This window comes from Rhamphochromis sp. 'chilingali' (genome assembly GCF_963969265.1).
Source record: "Rhamphochromis sp. 'chilingali' genome assembly, chromosome: 18".
Lineage (NCBI taxonomy): Eukaryota > Metazoa > Chordata > Actinopteri > Cichliformes > Cichlidae > Rhamphochromis > Rhamphochromis sp. 'chilingali'.
Window position 1 is genome coordinate 26,845,069 of NC_137945.1, and position 17,351 is coordinate 26,862,419.

The 17,351-nt window shown below is 42.9% G+C and overlaps 1 protein-coding gene and 1 long non-coding RNA gene across 3 annotated transcripts; both read left to right on the forward strand.

Annotated features, from left to right (window-relative positions):
• The first annotated feature begins 8,067 nt into the window (after positions 1-8,067).
• On the forward strand, positions 8,068-10,625 carry LOC308386264. 2 transcript variants are annotated; one of them, XR_013969761.1, is made up of 5 exons: positions 8,068-8,302; positions 9,500-9,601; positions 9,884-10,024; positions 10,131-10,303; positions 10,544-10,625. It is a non-coding gene; the product is annotated as an uncharacterized lncRNA (long non-coding RNA). The 2 variants fall into 2 exon arrangements; XR_013969760.1 differs by having other exon boundaries at positions 9,500-10,024.
• Positions 10,626-10,644: 19 nt separating this feature from the next.
• On the forward strand, positions 10,645-14,519 carry LOC308386265 (uncharacterized protein). The gene is made up of 6 exons (XM_080865680.1): positions 10,645-10,680; positions 11,221-11,314; positions 11,769-12,098; positions 12,192-12,360; positions 12,814-12,938; positions 13,274-14,519. The coding sequence occupies exons 1-6, from the start codon at positions 10,664-10,666 to the stop codon at positions 13,592-13,594; spliced, it is 1,056 nt and encodes a 351-aa protein (XP_080721806.1). The 5' UTR covers positions 10,645-10,663; the 3' UTR covers positions 13,595-14,519.
• Positions 14,520-17,351: the final 2,832 nt, after the last annotated feature.

Here is a 17,351-nt window from a genome sequence, read left to right on the forward strand (position 1 = left end):
GAAATCACAATCAAAAGAGCACAACTACGGACTCAGAACAAAAACCATAATATAAAATAATACCAAAACACAAGAACTCAAAATGCTGGGTCACAAAGACCCAGAACCGTGACATCCTGTTGAAAGGGAGCTCTTTCTTTCCACAGTTGCCAAGTGCTGGCTTGGAGTTCTTCTATGTCATCGTAGGCCCTTTGCCTTACAATATAAAATAAATCATAGAGGATTCTTATTGTGAAATCATGAGAATTATTAACACAGTTGGCCCTCCTCAAACCAATCCTCTATTTGGCATTTTCTTTTCCTTTTAAGGTTAACAGACAACGATCATATCTCATAAGCTGTTTCACTGCATATGAAGTCAACCGCCTCAGACTGCCACCTGGCTTTTCACTCAAAACCAGAATGCACCACCCAAACTCGTAGTGTATTAGCGTCGTGTTAATACTCCAACTCTCCTTCTAAGGCCTCAAGTATACTTTCCTCTCTCTCCTTCAACAAGAAAACTACAGCGCCTTCTGACCTTTAGCGAGACGCCTACTTTGTAACTCAAAGACTGCATGTAAATATGCGGCTCGTGCATTACCCGTTCTATTTCTGTGTATTAAATAAATCTACTCTGACCTGGTTTAGTCACACAAAGGCAGTTTATTAAGAGTGGGGGGCTGGGAGGGGGGGTGAAAACAGAATTTACCTGCAGAGTAGCCGTCCGCTCATTACTGCTGCTGCTCTTATATCACAGCGATAGAACTGTGCCATACGTGGCACAACATTTCTCCTACAGGTTCCATTTAGTGACCTGTCTCGTAATTACCAAACTGTGATCTTTCCACCATCTTTCTCCCTGCCGCTAGATTGCAGGCACCCTCCTCATTATTCACCCTCAATTATGCGAATAGTTTGTCCTGCACTGCTTAATTACTTCATCCAGGAAAATGATAAGTTAATTTTGTGATTAACCCTCTGGCATCTGAGCAGACAAGAATATCGCGAGGCGATTATCTTTTTAGTTTGTGTTTGACATTGGGACAGTAATTTGCAATTTGTAGGTGAATGTCAAAGATTTCAAGCTGCCACAATTAAACGCTGCAATTTTTTACCACGTTATTGTGTTTTAGCATTAGTTATAAGTCTGATAAGTAGGTGGAATCCAACACTAAATAAATCGGTTTAATCAAAACCTCTTTCTGTGGCACAGAAATGAATTCACCTCACAGCCTTGGCGGTATTGTCATGTAGAGAAGATGGCAGGAAACAAGTAGCAGGTACGGTTTAATTAGCGCTCAGGCTCGCTGCTGGCTCCCCTTCATTTCTCTCTCTCTCTCCACTGTACCAGCTCCTCTGATTGCTGGCATTACAGCAAATTCACAGTTGATAATCAGCCTCAAATTCCTGCTAAATTTCTCATTACGCTGCTGGAGATGTCACTTGGGCTTTGAGTTTGCATTAATAGGATTTAATCTGAAAGTGTTTGTGAGCGCGTGCATATCTGGGTGCGCATCCAAGCTAACGCGACGCCTGGTACACATCACAAACGTCAGGTACAATCTTGTAAGGATTCCCAGGAGGGTACTTGTTTAACAATTACCCTTCATACTTCATTATTTCATATTGGTGGAGAATGATTACATTCAACCCTTAGAGCGCAGAGCCCGACAGTCTCTGCAGTAAGAAAAGTGCTCATTAACAACACCATCCAGTCTTGGCAACATAACTCCAATGCCGTGTTACATTGTCTAAATTCTGACACTAAACTGTGGAGGCAATTTAAGGCCATAATAATGTCAGTCAGAGGTAACTGTATATGTAATCACAGATAATTAATTTAAAATTTAACACAACAGATCACGTTTTACTTCAAGTGTGCAGTCTTCAAAAAACTTTGCTTAAATGCAAGTGTGGAATACACCAGGCACAAATACACGCACACGCAGGTATGTACTGCCAATTTCCACATTTATTGATTCGTTTGTTTTGACAGCTGACCCAGTCGCACAGCCTGACAGCTCACGAGCCCAGCTGATCTTTTTTCGCCGCTCCTCCCCGTCTCACTATAAACACAGCGGAGGGAGACCATCATCAGTACATAAACACCATCAGCTGTTCTTACCGGCCTCGCAGCGCCGCCCTGTTGAGCCTTCTGCTCCCCTCCTCCCCGGCAGCTGCGCCCGGGGCCACGCCCCCGCCACACACCCCCACCGCCCGTTCGAGGCCGGGGAGCCGTCCGGCCGAGCCAACTCCCCCCCTCGCGAGCGAGAGAGGAAATCGGCCACCGCCATCTGTGCCCCCGGCCTATGGATCACCTTGAACTTAAAGGGCTGCAATGCCAGATACCACCGGGTGATCCGGGCGTTGGCATCTTTCATGCGGTGGAGCCACTGCAGCGGGGCGTGGTCCGAACAGAGGGTGAATGAGCGTCCCAGTGATCCCAATTGCGTTCATCCTCGTTAATGAACTTCCGAATCATGGACTTTAAGGTCTTATTCAGCCGCTCCACCAGCCCGTCAGTCTGAGGGTGGTAGACGCTGGTCCGAATAGATTTAATGCCCAGTAATTCGTACAGTTCCCGCAGTGTACGAGACATAAACGACGTGCCCTGGTCAGTCAGTATCTCTTTCGGGATTCCGACTCGGGAGATGACCTGAAACAGTGCCTGCGCCACACTCTTAGCCGAGATGGTGCGCAGCGGAACTGCTTCCGGGTACCGCGTTGCGTAATCCACCAGGACTAACACAAAGCGGTAACCGCGTGCACTCCGGTGAAACGGCCCGATGAGGTCCATGCCGATGCGCTCAAACGGGACCTCAATGAGGGGGAGAGGGCGCAGAGGCGCTCTCGGTATGGCCGGCTGGTTAACAAGTTGGCAGTCCGGGCAGGACGCGCACCAGCGGCGCACATCCGCTCGGATGCCAGGCCATTAAAATCGGGCCGTTATTCGCTCCAGAGTTTTCTCGTAGCCCATATGCCCTGCCATGGGGTTATAGTGGGCCGCCTGGAAAAGCGTTTCCCGGCGGCCCTGCGGCACCAACAACTGGGTGTGTGTTTCCTCAGTCTGAGTGTCACGACTCACTCGATATAATCGGTCATTTAATAAGACGAAACGCGGGTAGGTCTGCGCGGCCTCAGGGCGCACCACGTGACCATCAATAGCCATCACTTGGTCAAAGGCTGAGCATAGGGTGCCGTCACGAGACTGCTCCAGTGGGAAATCACCCATGGGGGACACTTCCGGGGCCGGCGGGATGTCCCGTGAGGGACCCGCCGGCTCCTCCCCCCCGGAGTCGGTGTCGGACAACCCCGCGTCACCGCTGAATGCCGCGCACACGCTACACCCCGCTTCCGGTCGTGATCGCACCCCCGCGTACTGCCCCAGTAGCTGATGAAACCCCGGCCAATTGGTACCCAGAATCAGGGGGTGCGACAGGCGCGGGCTAACCGCCGCCGTTACCCTATGTATATGGCCCTTGTATTTTAGCAGCAGCGGCACTATGGGGTACCGGTGCACATCACCATGAACACACCTCACCTCCACCCATTCTGCCTCCAATAATGCCCCGGGGCGAACCAAGCCTTGGTGCACGAGGGTCTGTGTGCAGCCCGTGTCCACCAACGCTTGGCGTATACCCCCTCGAGTCCTTACTGGAATACTGTATGTCCCTCCTGGACCGGGGGAGGGTGCTGGGGCGCCAGCAACGCGGAACACCTGCCCCACTTCCATAAGCGGACAATCCCTCCTCAGGTGTCCCGGCCGCCCACACTTCCAACACTCCGGCCCCGGCGTTTGTGCTGCCCTCCGTGGCTCGGGGGCGGCTCCACTCGGCTCGGTTCCCTTGGACGGCACCATCGCCGCGAAAGGGTTAGTGGGGCTCAGCGCCGGCAGCTGCTCCGCCTGCCCTGGTGCTGGCACACGGCGCCTCGGGGCCGGCACTGGGGCCTGTTTGGCCGGCCTCCGTCCGGCGTCCCCGGACTCCCCTGCTCCAGCGGCAAGGTGGTCCTCCGCCAGCGTCACCGCTACCTCCAAGCTTGCGGGCCGGTGGCACCGGACCCATCTCGCCGTCTCCGCTGGTAATCCTTCCGTGAACTGCTCCAGCACCACCTTGTCCACCAGCTTCGTCTCGCCCACCGATGTTCCCGGCTGCAGCCAGCGCACCGCCGCGTCGCGCAGCTGTCGGGCCCAGGCGAATGGTCGGTCCGTTGTAGCCAGCCGACAGGCCCGGAACCGCCGGCGATGGTCTTCGGCGGTGAGCCCCAGCCTGTCCACCACCGCCCGGCTCACATCCGGGAAGCTGCTCCTTGACGCCGGAGGCAGACTCAGGGCCGCTGTTTGTGCCTCCCCAGACAGCAGGGGGAGCAGCCGCGGAGCCCACTCCTCCCGCGGCCATTGGCAAGCCTCCGCCGTGGCACGGAAGGTCTCCAAAAAAATCTGTGGGTCGTCCCCGTCCCCCATCCGGGGCACCGTCACCGACAGTGGCGAGGGCTTCAGCGTGGCAGCGGCCCCGACCAGCCGCTCCAGAACTTGTGTCTGTCGGTCCGTTTGCTCCCGCAGCGCGGCCAGGTGGGCACGCTGGTCGGCCGCCTGATCCCGGCTCATCGCCGCCATCTCCGCCAGCATCTGCGCCAAGTATTGCAGGGGCTGGGCGGGTGGCGCGGCCTGTGGGTCGGACATTTCCCCACCGGCACTTTCCCGGGTTTCGGCACCACTTGTGGAATACACCAGGCACAAATACACGCACACGCAGGTATGTACTGCCAATTTCCACATTTATTGATTCGTTTGTTTTGACAGCTGACCCAGTCGCACAGCCTGACAGCTCACGAGCCCAGCTGATCTTTTTTCGCCGCTCCTCCCCGTCTCACTATAAACACAGCGGAGGGAGACCATCATCAGTACATAAACACCATCAGCTGTTCTTACCGGCCTCGCAGCGCCGCCCTGTTGAGCCTTCTGCTCCACTCCTCCCCGGCAGCTGCGCCCGGGGCCACGCCCCCGCCACAGCAAGTTTTTTCAAACAGCCTTTCTTGAATAAATAAGATACAAAATTTCATGTTATAGGCTACATTTTGATCCCAATGTCTGGCATAACAAGGGCATAAACAGCTATCAAATAGAATCTGCAGCTAAACTAAAAGAAAATGCAAGAAAAACGCTGCAAGATGTCAGATACTCAGCAGTTATTTACTCGTGTAGGGGGCTAGCTAGTTAGTTCTACTAGTATGCTAACACAAGGTGTGAAGTTTTCAACTTTAGATAGCACAGAACAAATGTTAACACTATTCAAGTCCAGTGAGTATTTGATTATTGTATGTCCAGGTTGTGTTTGCACTGTGGCCTGCACTTCGAGGCAGAATATTTGCTCTTATCCAGGTACTTTCAGGGTAAACTTGGGTCTTTCTGCACTACGAAGGCAGTTCCCTTCTCATTGGGGTAAATCGCCATGGTAACTTATACTGCAGACCTAACTTGCTCTGGAGCAGGTTATGATCAATATTAATGATCACCACGTACAAAACGACTGCCTACTGACCAGTTCGGGTCTCCAGAAAATAGCGTCAGCATTCCTGGGAGATCCCTCGGAGTTCTGTGCGCCAACAATAGGAGGATCTGATGTTTATCAAAAGTCTTCGTGTTTGCCCGATGAACATCGGTAATAAACATCAATTCTTAGATGGAACTTTGTTCCTTAATTTTATCCTGCTGGCACCAAAACAATTTTACAGCAGCTTTCATTCTTTCTCTCAGATCATAAGATCTCACAGAGGCTGCAGCTGGAAGAATAAAAACTAAGACAGTTTTTTTAAGCCTTTAATGAAATACTTGTTAATATCCATTACGACAGAGTTGTAATAATAATGGATTGCATTTATATAGCGCTTTTCTAGGTACCCAAAGCGCTTTACAATTCCACTATTCGTTCACTCTCACATTCACACACTGGTGCAGGCAAACCACAGTTGTAGCCACAGCTGCCCTGGGGCAGACTGACAGAAGCGAGGCTGCCATATCGCACCATCGCCCCCTCTGGCCAACACCAGTAGGCGGTAGGGTAAAGTGTCTTGCCCAAAGACACAATGACCAGGACAGAAAGATGAGCTTCCCAACCCCCCTGAACCATGGTTCACTGTGTTAACTTACACAGGTGACATTTTACCAGCTTCTCTATCTGTCATCAAATAAGCAAAAACATATCAAAGGTCTTCTTCAGTGTTACTGGCCAAAGTACTTTAATACATTTACATAATTCTTGTAATACTAAATACTACTGCACAGTCCCTTTCCTCCCTAACACATTATAAACTGCTGCTTTGTGTGCAGTGGCTTTGTTGCTTTAAGCCTGCTCTGTTATCAACATATTTATATGTTTCCCTGCAGTATAATTTTATCTTTCATTATAAAATCTGTTCCTCTCCTGCCAGTGTGCTTAGCCTGGTGAATGGTCAGGTGCTGCCAACTCCCCACCTTTCATGTAAAGTGCAGGGGAACTCTGTGGAGTTGATAGCCAGTCGATGTTAAGGTAAGTGCATCCAGATAATGCAAAGATATCCTGCATATGATGAACTAGCTTCATTGCACATAGAGACATGGTCTAGCATGCAGAAGCTGCAGTACAAGCAGGCGGAAGCAATATATTTAAAGCCAAGAAGCCACTGGCGACCAAGGAAGTCCATTCCAAGATCCTTCTATGTCACAAACGACTAAGCTAGGTGGCTAATATAGAGCTGTCAGCGTTAATCTCATTAAAATGACGTTGACGTATAACCGCATTAACATGGCAAATCTCAGTTAGCGCAGTTAGCCCGTTAACGCGTTAGCAGCCCCACGCACGGGGCGATCCGCATCAACTCGCTAACGGAGATTTGCCACGTTAATGCGGTTATGGTGTTAACGTCGTTTTAACTAGATTAACGCTGACAGCACTAATTTACATGTAAATGTTTTAAACGCTTTCCCATTAATATTTTTTGTTGGCTTGAAATAAAATATCTCTCTCTGCTGGTACTTTGGAGAGGCAAACCGTGAAAAGGACATGGTGGACTTAGATAACGAAAAAAAACTTTGCTCCACAGCTTTCATGCTAACTTGACCTACATTACCTAGCATATTCAAAACAGCATAAAAAATAGAGAATTCTTAAGATTTAGGTTACAATCTTACAGATGTTACATCAATGCAAAAAGACTGAATCCTTCATACTGATAAAGTCTATGTCATCTTCTAGAAGAGGTATCTGCTGACTATGATTTACCAAACGCCAATGCATCTACTGCCTGTTTCGTATAACTAACATCATCAATGTTGGATTCAGTTTTTTCCACTTGAAATGTTGAAATATTTTGTTTTATCCATTTGAAAAACACCTTTTGAATACAAAGCAAAGCAAAAAGATAATCTACCAAACAAGGCAATGATAGACGCTAACCTAGCCATCACTGCCGGAGCAAACGTGAAACTGCACCCATTAACTTTCTGTTCTTGATTAAACTGTGAAGCGTCACACTGTGCTCGGCAGAAGTGACTTGTAATCAACTTCCAATCATTAATGGCCCCGTTATCTGCACCTGGCTCGTGAATAAACAAAAATCTCATTGCCCCCCTCAATCACTTCAAAGTTATCCCACTGAGTGGCACTTTCGACATCATCAGCGACACAACTGGCTGATTCTGGGACCCGAGAGGCAGAAAACTCCCTCAGAAGAAAGCCTGATCAGTTTCCTTCGGGCTAAACATCGCTATTCTTTGAATCACGCTGTTCAGTGAATCATAATCACAGCTCAGCTCAATTGGAGTCATTGTTGCCGGGCCTGCGAGCCTGTTTTGTTTGCTGATTGGTTCATGTCATGTGAGAGCAAGATACTGAAAAGGGCCTGTCATCATTCATTTGCACTGGTTTCTGTTTATAGGCCACTCTGTATTGATGATTACTATATCAAAAGATCTTTAATTAGTGGCTTTTGTGTGGAAGACAAATGGAAAACAAAAGGCATGCTGCGTGTAGTGGGATCAAAATGAGAAAACGCTTGATGAGTAAACATTTTAATTATGGTGTTAGATATAAAATGAAAGGTACACAGCAAAAATGCCAGTGTTGATTTTTCAGTGTTAGTAGATTTCAACAGAGTTCCGAGTTAGTTCAACACTTAATCGAGTTAAAATAACACATCGGGAGTTGATTCCTGAAAAGTGTAAGTGTGGATTTTAGTCGTTACTGCATTTTAACACTGTGGGTGTTAAATTAGACCACGCCTTCATTTCCTGTGGAGCTTCGCATTTCAGAATCTTCGGTCGCCATTTTTTCTTGCTGCTGCGGTAAGTTTTATTCGGTCAAATATTAAGTTTTAGATTGATGTTAGAACAAGTAACATGATAACTAGTAAAAACAATAGTATTTGTATCAAAATACATTATCTTTAAGTGTCATATTTGAATTTTAACTGTTTTTTGTTAAGCTGGGCTACTGCTAGCTAAAACTGCAAAGTACCAGTTACTTTCCTAGCATTCATTTAGCATAATCTGGCTGTTGGCAGACTATAACGAATATTACTTGTTAATATATGTCACAGTTTTTACTAAACGCCTTTTATTTATTTTCAAATTAAACTTGCTAAATCCTTAGTTCAGGGGTCTCAAACCCGCGGCCCCGTGTGGGACTCCCCCCTCCCTCCCTCCCTCCCTCCCGGTTTGAGTGCGAGGGAGGGAGAAAGTTTGAGTTGCTACCCGCGAGAAACGGAAGATGAAAGCATGTAGATATAATAACCACTGCAGCCAAAAAGACTGGCTGACGAGCCCAGTTGTAAGTAAGCTGTTTATACTCGAGTGTACACTGTGTTCGCTGACAGTAAAGCTAGTTAGCGGCCACGAGCCCGACGCGGGACCCGACGTATTAGCCAGGTTTTTTTTTTTTTTTTTTTTTTTTAACCACGGTTCAGAGCCGCGGAGCTAGGCTTCGGTTAGTTTGGAGTGAGAAAAATGCGTTCAAGTTTGCGGTTTTGCCTTCTTATACAATATTTGAAATTTTAAAAACTAACGAGGAACTGCATTTTGGGAAATATTTGTGGGTGGTTTCTTTGTATTTTTTTTTTTTTTGTACTACTTGAACACTAAAGTGGCCCTCCAATGAGATGGCAGTGGCCCATAGCTCATTGAAGTTTGAGACACTGGCTTAGGTGAACTAGGATGCTTAAGGCTACCCTGAGAGTATGTATAGATGGAAAGATTTTTACACTAGAGTATGCCCCCTACATCTTGTTAATTATGGTAATTTCATATGTTATGCATTTCTGTGACAATAAGGCATTTTTCTTTTTTTAGATTGTTTTTTTTCATGGTAAAATAAGCATTTTTCTGCCTCTTTATATTAGGGTTTGTTAGAGTGCAGGGAGAGTTTTTATGGCTTAAAGTATATAAAAATAATAAAAAAGAAATATGGTTTCTACTAACCCCCGCGATAATCAAGAGACTACTGTATTGCAGTGCAGTTATGCAGTTTTGTTCTACTCTTGGAAGGTGGCGATATGCTGGTTCCTGTCGAGTTTAAGGGAATGAGCAAATGGGTCAGGGTACCAAAGACAGACGATGCCTACAATTACTCCGAATTTTTGCAAGGAGGTAATTTGAGTGTAGTGATTAAAAGTAACTAAGTAAATTTATTCATATACTATTCATGTAAGTATTGTTTTGATTTACTTGTACTTTACTCAAAGCCTTCACTGCAGACCAAGGGCAAATACTGTAAGTTTACTTCACTACATTGATTGCTAATTTAAATGAATAATTCTTTTAGTAATTGAATGAATAAAGAATTTATAAATATTGTCAAAGTAAAACTGTGATTCACGGATTTATGAATTATAAATTCATATAGAACTTTATTGATTGTTTCTTTTTTAGTGCTGGTGAAATTCAGTTTGCCAGGTTCTACCAATTTGGTCCTGATGGATTCTGCGGGAGTGGAAGTGGATTCGGACATATTTGATGAACTTTTGAAGTCATCTCAGGTGTCTTTCAGTGTCTTCACTGAAGAATGCAGTGGTAAGAAGTTTAAGCCGTATGTTTCATTTAAAAATGCGTTGTTAAATTTACTAATTTATAGTTGGTGTAATCATGTTTAAATCTATGAGGCTGTCTGTATTGTTAGACAACAGTGTTGCAGGGTCTTCTTCAGATCACACATCTTCATTAGAGTTGTCACCGTCACCTGCATCAGGAGGATCATCATCAGGTTCGGACACAACAATAATACTCGAATCTACCAAAGCTCGGAAAAGACAGTTAATTGAAGGACCTCCTGACAGCAACACTGCAAGAAATGTAAGTAATCTTCAGGATATGATATGTTGTAACTTAAGATTGCCAATTACCTGTTCATTTGTACCAATACTCAATATCTTTAAAAATATTATTAAAAAAATTATAAAAACAAAACAATGGTCCCTCTCATGATTAAATAAGATGTAGTGATTAATGCAAAGGCTATAGCAGTTGATGCTGATAATTTTTATACCCACCTGGTAGGTGCTTTCTATGAATTTCTTGCAATTGTTATTTCAGATCATCAGAGCAGCCTTGTATTCAAAGCCAGATGGTGATCAAGTATTTAAGGAATATGAGAAAACAAACTGCCTCTCTGATACTACAAGAAGGAGGATGGTGAACATCCTTGTAGCAGACATGGTAGAGAGTCATGGGTAAGTGATGTAAACATTAAGAAAAATCTTTGTTTTGTTTTGTTTTTTGTCTGCAATTTTAGTTGTTTACCATTATTGCACCACTTAAATAGATTCTTCTATATGTCATGAAGTCATTGTTAAGTTAAATCAAATCAATCATAGTTTTCATTAGTTGCTAACCCCATATTGATAATGTTTCAAAAGAAAGTCACAATTTGTTATGGAGTGATGTTATTTTCCATTGTCATTATTGTAGTTTCTGAATATAGTGCTTCTTAACAGGGATGGTTGACAACAGCAAAACATTAGGAAAATGTCTGCATCAAATTGTCATAGTCCATGTGGAGCATAATCCAAGTCTTCATTTTCATTATTCTTAAAGACCTGTCAGGTGTGTGGTGTGGTCAGTCATGATTTACAGATGATAGGTAGTTTGGGTAGTTCAAATCATACACCTGGATACATGTTGTTCTTGTTGCTGACATTTTATAATTGAACTTGAATCTGTGTTGGGGTAAATAATTGATAGTTTTCGTGTTCTCTGTATCTGCCTTTTAGGAGGATCCCACCAGTAAGTGTCCGCATTATGTATGCACTTGGGATTACAACCTTGTTCCCAAACTTGAAGGACCCAGATTCAAAGAATGGTTATGTAAGTTATGATGTTATGATGCATACATGCTGTCAGTGTCATAGTCCTGGGTCTGTGACCCAGTTTTTATGCAATTAAGACTTTTTTGATTGTGGTTTACGTGATAAATGCCTACACCTGCAGATATGACAGTCAGTGGTCTGTGAAAGTATTTTGTTGTTGGCTTTTCTGATGGAGTGGTTAAAGAAATCATATGATAAGACTAATTCAGGTCAGTCTGTCATTCAGGCAGTTTATCAAGTTATTCCCTAATGGACCCAAAATAAATAAATGTAAAAAAATGTCATTGTGTAACAATTGATTTAAATAGACCTCTAATGCATGATGCCATATCTGGCTTTTTGACATGTAGCACTGAACAATCCCACCAGTCAGGAGTTTTCTTCACTTGCTACAAACAGAGTAGCAGGTAATCAATATTGAATAAATATCTCTCTTGCTCTTAATTCGGCAGGAACATTTCTATGATCACCAGAGTGGTTCTGGTTACCTGGCATGGAGATTGAAAACTGTGCAGCGCAACTCTACTGAAGAGATGAAGAAATCAAAGTCAGCTTTTCAAGACAGCCCCAAGACTCTTCGCAACTTCGCAACAAATGCGAGACAGTTGTCGGGTGATGAATGCAAGGAAGCTATGTCAGTGATGAGGCACTCGACTGATATGAAAGTTGTCAAAGAGAAAATGAAGGTGACATTTCAACATAGGCAAAAAGTGATTCAAGATCCAGCCACAGCTTCTTCTGTCCTGGACCTTTTCCCAAGATTTCTGGATACACCTGGCTTGGTAAGGCATAAACTGATTGACTGACAGCTGTGTGGTTCCTTTGTTTGTTTGCTCGTTAATGCGTTCTTTCTATTGTCACATTTTGTGTTTCAGATTGACCAAGACTTCACAATGCTGTTTGGGGAGGAAGTGTCTGGTAAATTCCTTGCAAAGTGGCCAACATTCTTCAAGCCAAGAATCATCAAAGATTGCAAAAATCTGTCTCAGAGTACAGAATTGGATGACCTGCTTGTCTCTGCACAGGGGGACTCTGATGAGGGTGGTAAGTTGGAGATGGTAGACTTCACATGTCTTTACAGCATTTTCACAATTCCCACAGCACAATATATTAGGTGGACCATACTATTAAATCAAAACATGTTTTGGCACCTTTACAACAAATTGGAATACAGCTGTCGATTTTATAAATTACGTTGAGTTTCTGTTCATTTCAGTATGGTATGAAAAGGAATTTACAAACAAACTTTAATGGCATTTAAAGTTTGACAAAAAAAGTTACTTAATGTTAGTATTGTTATGATTCAATATTTACGTCACTTGGTGGCCAGAAGATTTTAAGTGTCTTGAAATGAATTTTCATACCATACTGAAGACATTGGAAAACTGCTTTATTTGAAAAATTATCAGTTATCCAAAACTGAATAACATTGACAAAATGACTGCTGTGGACCTTAAAATGACAGTAATTGCGATTATCCTAATTCCTATTCTGTAGTTTGGGACTGCGAGTTGGCTGCCATTCTTTTGCTGCTTCACTTGTTACCTCCAACATCTAAGGGAAGGAAGTCTTCAAAGATTAGCACATCAGATGCTGCTCACCACCTAATGAAATTCATGAAGGTATGATTTTTTAGAAATGTGTTAAAGTAGCTTTCTCTTTTGATGAGAAAAGATTATCAGATGTTTTAAGAGGGCAAGGAGTTCCACTGTGCAGCAGATATATCTATGCCAGATAGGCTTGGTGTTGCAACGCCGGCACATTATTGTTACCATTAAACCTAAAATTACACATTGGAACAAAAATAACTGTGGGCCTGAAGTAAAACATTTTAATATTTATATAATAATATAATTAATATATTTAATATTGTCTTAATTTTAGGCAGCACTGCCACTCAACATCCGATTACCAATTTTGTTTAATGTGAATCATTTGGTTTCTTTCACTCCCTCAGGTGGGAGGTAGCATGGAGACTTTTCTTAAGGCTGGCCCCACTCAGCCATTCCTCCTGTGTGTTGGAGAAAGAAAGAACATCATCCAGACTTTCTACATTGTCCTAGATCAAAAGGTCATTCCCTGTGTGACGCAGACGGGAGTTGCAGCTTTTGACGAGCTTTTCAAGGCACATTTTGTATTTGCCGTGTCCTATGACGAAGCATTGCACAACTTCTACACATTCATCCAGACCACCGTGTATGGCATTGATGTTGGCAGCGTGAAGGAGAGTCCTCGGGTCAGGGAAATCAGAGCAAGAATTCTTCACAGTACAGTCTAAAGACATCGACTATACAGTACTTTGACTGTTCTTGTGTTACTTTTGCAAGATACACCACACAAGTTGCTCAGTGTTATTTAGACATGTCAAGTTCCAGCAACGTTTTTACTTTTGAGCTTTGGACAGCCTAGATATTAATTTATCTTTTACAAGCAACACCTCTTCAAAGCACGTGGAGACTTTGTTGACTCAGAGGTCATCAGTAATTTTTATTTTGAGCCTGCACCTTATGATAGAACCTTTGTTTCACAGCCTGTAAATGTGGCTCATCTTGTGACAGGACATGTATAGGACTGTTATTTCTCAACTACAATCCTCAGGAGTTCTGAAAGTACTGTGCAGTGTTTAGTTGGTTCATTGGAGGAAAGTGTTAATGACATGCGTCATTGCACATGCAAAACAATCTGTTGTTGAATGTTTGTCATCAAGAGAAACCTCGGAAAAGTTGAATGTTTTGATCAGCTTGAAAACCCATTCTCATATCTTAACAGAATCTAAAAGGATGAGACATTTTGAGCAAAAATGGAAAATAGTTGAACCTGTAGAGCATGTTTTCCTGTGTGTGTTTTGATGTACTTAAAGCTGCTTGTGCATGCTCTAAGTAATATGGAGACCGAAGAAATGATCAATGGTCACTTAAATGCATTTGTTATTGAGGATAAACTGGATGCTGTTGCACTGATCTGTGTAGATAATGTGGTGTATTATAGACCTTACAATGGGCTATTTTCAAATGACACTAATGACAAAATGTAGATTGTCCAATATTCTAGTTTTGTATATATTTATGCGCTGTTTATTTGTGGTGTATCTGCTGTTTGAATACAGAGTATTTTGAACACTGTCCTGTTGTTTCTTTTAATGGGTAGAGTGTCTGTAGCTGTGAATACATTTTAATTAATTGTAGCAGTAGAGATATCAGAGATTAATGGGAGTTTATTGTAATCTGGCTAGTATTGATGATTTGCCTGACACTAGTGTTAGTGTTAGACAATCAACACTATTCAGTGTTAAATTTTTAAACACCAGGGCTAGTGTAAAGTACTACCAACACTATTTGGTGTTACTTTTTAACACTTAACACCAGTGTAGAATATTGTTGACAGTGGTCAGCGTTAGTCAGTGTTAATCTTTAACTCTGTACAGTGTTAGAATAACACTAGGTCATTGTTAAAAATATAACACTTTGAAAAGTGTTAAATTTAACACTCACGGTGTCAATTTAACACTGGCGATTTTGCTGTGTAGCTCTTCTGAGCAAATTAGTCTAAAGGTCACTTTTGTTTGAAAGTGCTCTGCAAGACTATTTTTTCTGGGTTTTTTTTAAATACAGGAATCTTAGCTCTAAATGTGCTCTAGTGGTAAATGTACCAAGGATCTGATAAGCTCGATAAGAATGAACCGCAGCGGTATTTCAGCCACTGTGAATCACTATGGTTCAGGAGAACTTTGACAGAACTCGCCCTCATGTGTTGTGCCAGCGCGCTAACTCCGTGTGCTCTGTTTTTCCTGTAGTCACTCCATTTCACCTCTTTCCTCTTAAGTACTCATTGCTAGTTGCGTGATGTGTCTGCAGTTTGTTTCCATGTGAAACAAGATGTTCATGGATTAAAGCTACAAAGATTTTAGCATGCACAAAATAATTACTACCTGTAAAAGCTGGAAGAAATGATACAGTTGCCTTGTTTTTAACAGAAGTCTCAATTAAAATCGTTTTTATGCGCATGCAGATTTCTAATTTTTTCTATATTATTTGTGTAATTTATTTATACAAATAAGCACTTCATGTATAAAATAAAGGCCATTCTTTTCACTGGCGATAATTATTGCACTACCATAGGCTGTAAAATGCAGATTAAAACTTTATTGATTACAGCAGTTATTGTTGCTGTTGTTCTAAAATAGTTTAAATTATATGGGTGTGAAAAATGCCAAAGTAAATAATGCAGTGTTCCACATAAATTAAAAAAATGCATGTTTCAGAAAATAAGAAGTAAACTGAATTATTGTTTTAGATTTCTACAGTTTCACTCATCAGCTTTTAGTTTGCTTCTTCATTTCTTTCTTTCCATCCATTTACTTCAGCTCTTTTCAGGGTCACTGGAGCTGTAATAGGGCGAGAGGTGGGGTACATCCTGGACAGGTCGCCAGTCTGTCACAGGGCTAACAACCATTCGCACTCACACCTATGGGCAATTTATTAATTGTCCATAAATTAATCAATTAACCTATTCCTACAAACTGCATGTCTTTGGGAGGAAGCCGGAGTACCCCCGTGCAAACTCTACACAGAAAGACCCCAGCCTGATGCTGGAATTGAAGTCAGGACCTCCGTGATGTGCAGCAGCAGTGCTAATCACTGTGCCACTGTGCCGCCCCATATTTGCATGTCTTTCTTTATTTCTTTATTTCTCAAAAATTAATTCAGTTTTATTTATACAGCGCCAAATCACAACAACTGTCGCCTCAAGGTGCTTTATATTGTAAGGTAGACCCTACAATAAAACAGAGAAAAACCCAACAATCACATGACCCCCTATGAGGGAGCACTTTGGCGACAGTGGGAAGGAAAAAACTCCCTTTTAACAGGAAGAAACCTCCGGCAGAACCAGGCTCAGGGAGGGGCGGGGCCATCTTTAAACAGATCTTTAAAGATTAAAGGTAAGAGATCAATCAGTCACTCGGAGTTACTGCAAGTAGTTTATAGAAAGTTAGTACAGCTAGTTTGTATCATGGCAGTTTCATAGTAATTGCTTCCTTCTGGTTGTGAATTTGTTCTGCTGCAGAAATTAACCGATTAAAACAAAAAGCTTAACTAAAAGCCAATTAATGGAAAATTATATGGATCTGATATCATTCATTTAAGTGTTTTTGCTTCATTGTATCTGTTAAATTGCTGCAATGCATTTATATGAATTGTCTGTATAAAATTGTGTACATTTACCAAAACATTTTTATATGCTATACATTTTTTTACCTCGATAAATTAAGAAGTTAATATTTGTGGATGAAGAATTCCAGTTTTAGTGCATTTTTCTGTTTTCAGCGCCAGAGGTTTGATTGAAAAATAAAAAAAAACACACATTTTATTAGTTTTAAAGAGGAAAATAATTTTTAAAAGTGTAAGACCAATTAATTTATTTATGTGCCACTTGTTTGTTTATATCACTGTGTTTCCTACCTGATCAGGTAAAGCTGTTTTATATATAAGTTATCATGTTGTTGGTGTATAAGACCACACCTCAGACACGTGCAGTTTCCTGTGTCTCTGTTACTCACAGGGGAGGAGCTGAACCCTTAAAGCGCCCACTAAGGCACACGCCCACCGTTATGCTCTCAGACACATTTAACTCTGCTGCTGATCCCATGCTGCACATGCCCCTTTAATGACTTTAATCGTCACCTCCCAGTAATCTAGGACTTTTGTAATGGCTGTGATTGCAGTGTATTACCTTTTTAAGCTCTCCCAGATTGTTTTCATTGCATACTGAAATGTCTTAATCACTGTTGAAAACGGCTCGCATATGTAGCCCCATTGTGTCCAAGTGTGCAGGCCGCATCCGACTGAGGTTGCTGTTTTTCATCCTGTCTATTATATAAACTGATCTGGTCGGAGACCTTCACCTTGCTGGGAGCCAAGCGTGACGAGATGCTGGCTGACACATCATGACGTTCCTCCCCTTTGCTGACTGCGGGCGCTCTGGTGGAGCCTGGTGCTCTACCTCACAGCCTGGAGTCAGCCAAATATCACCTCACC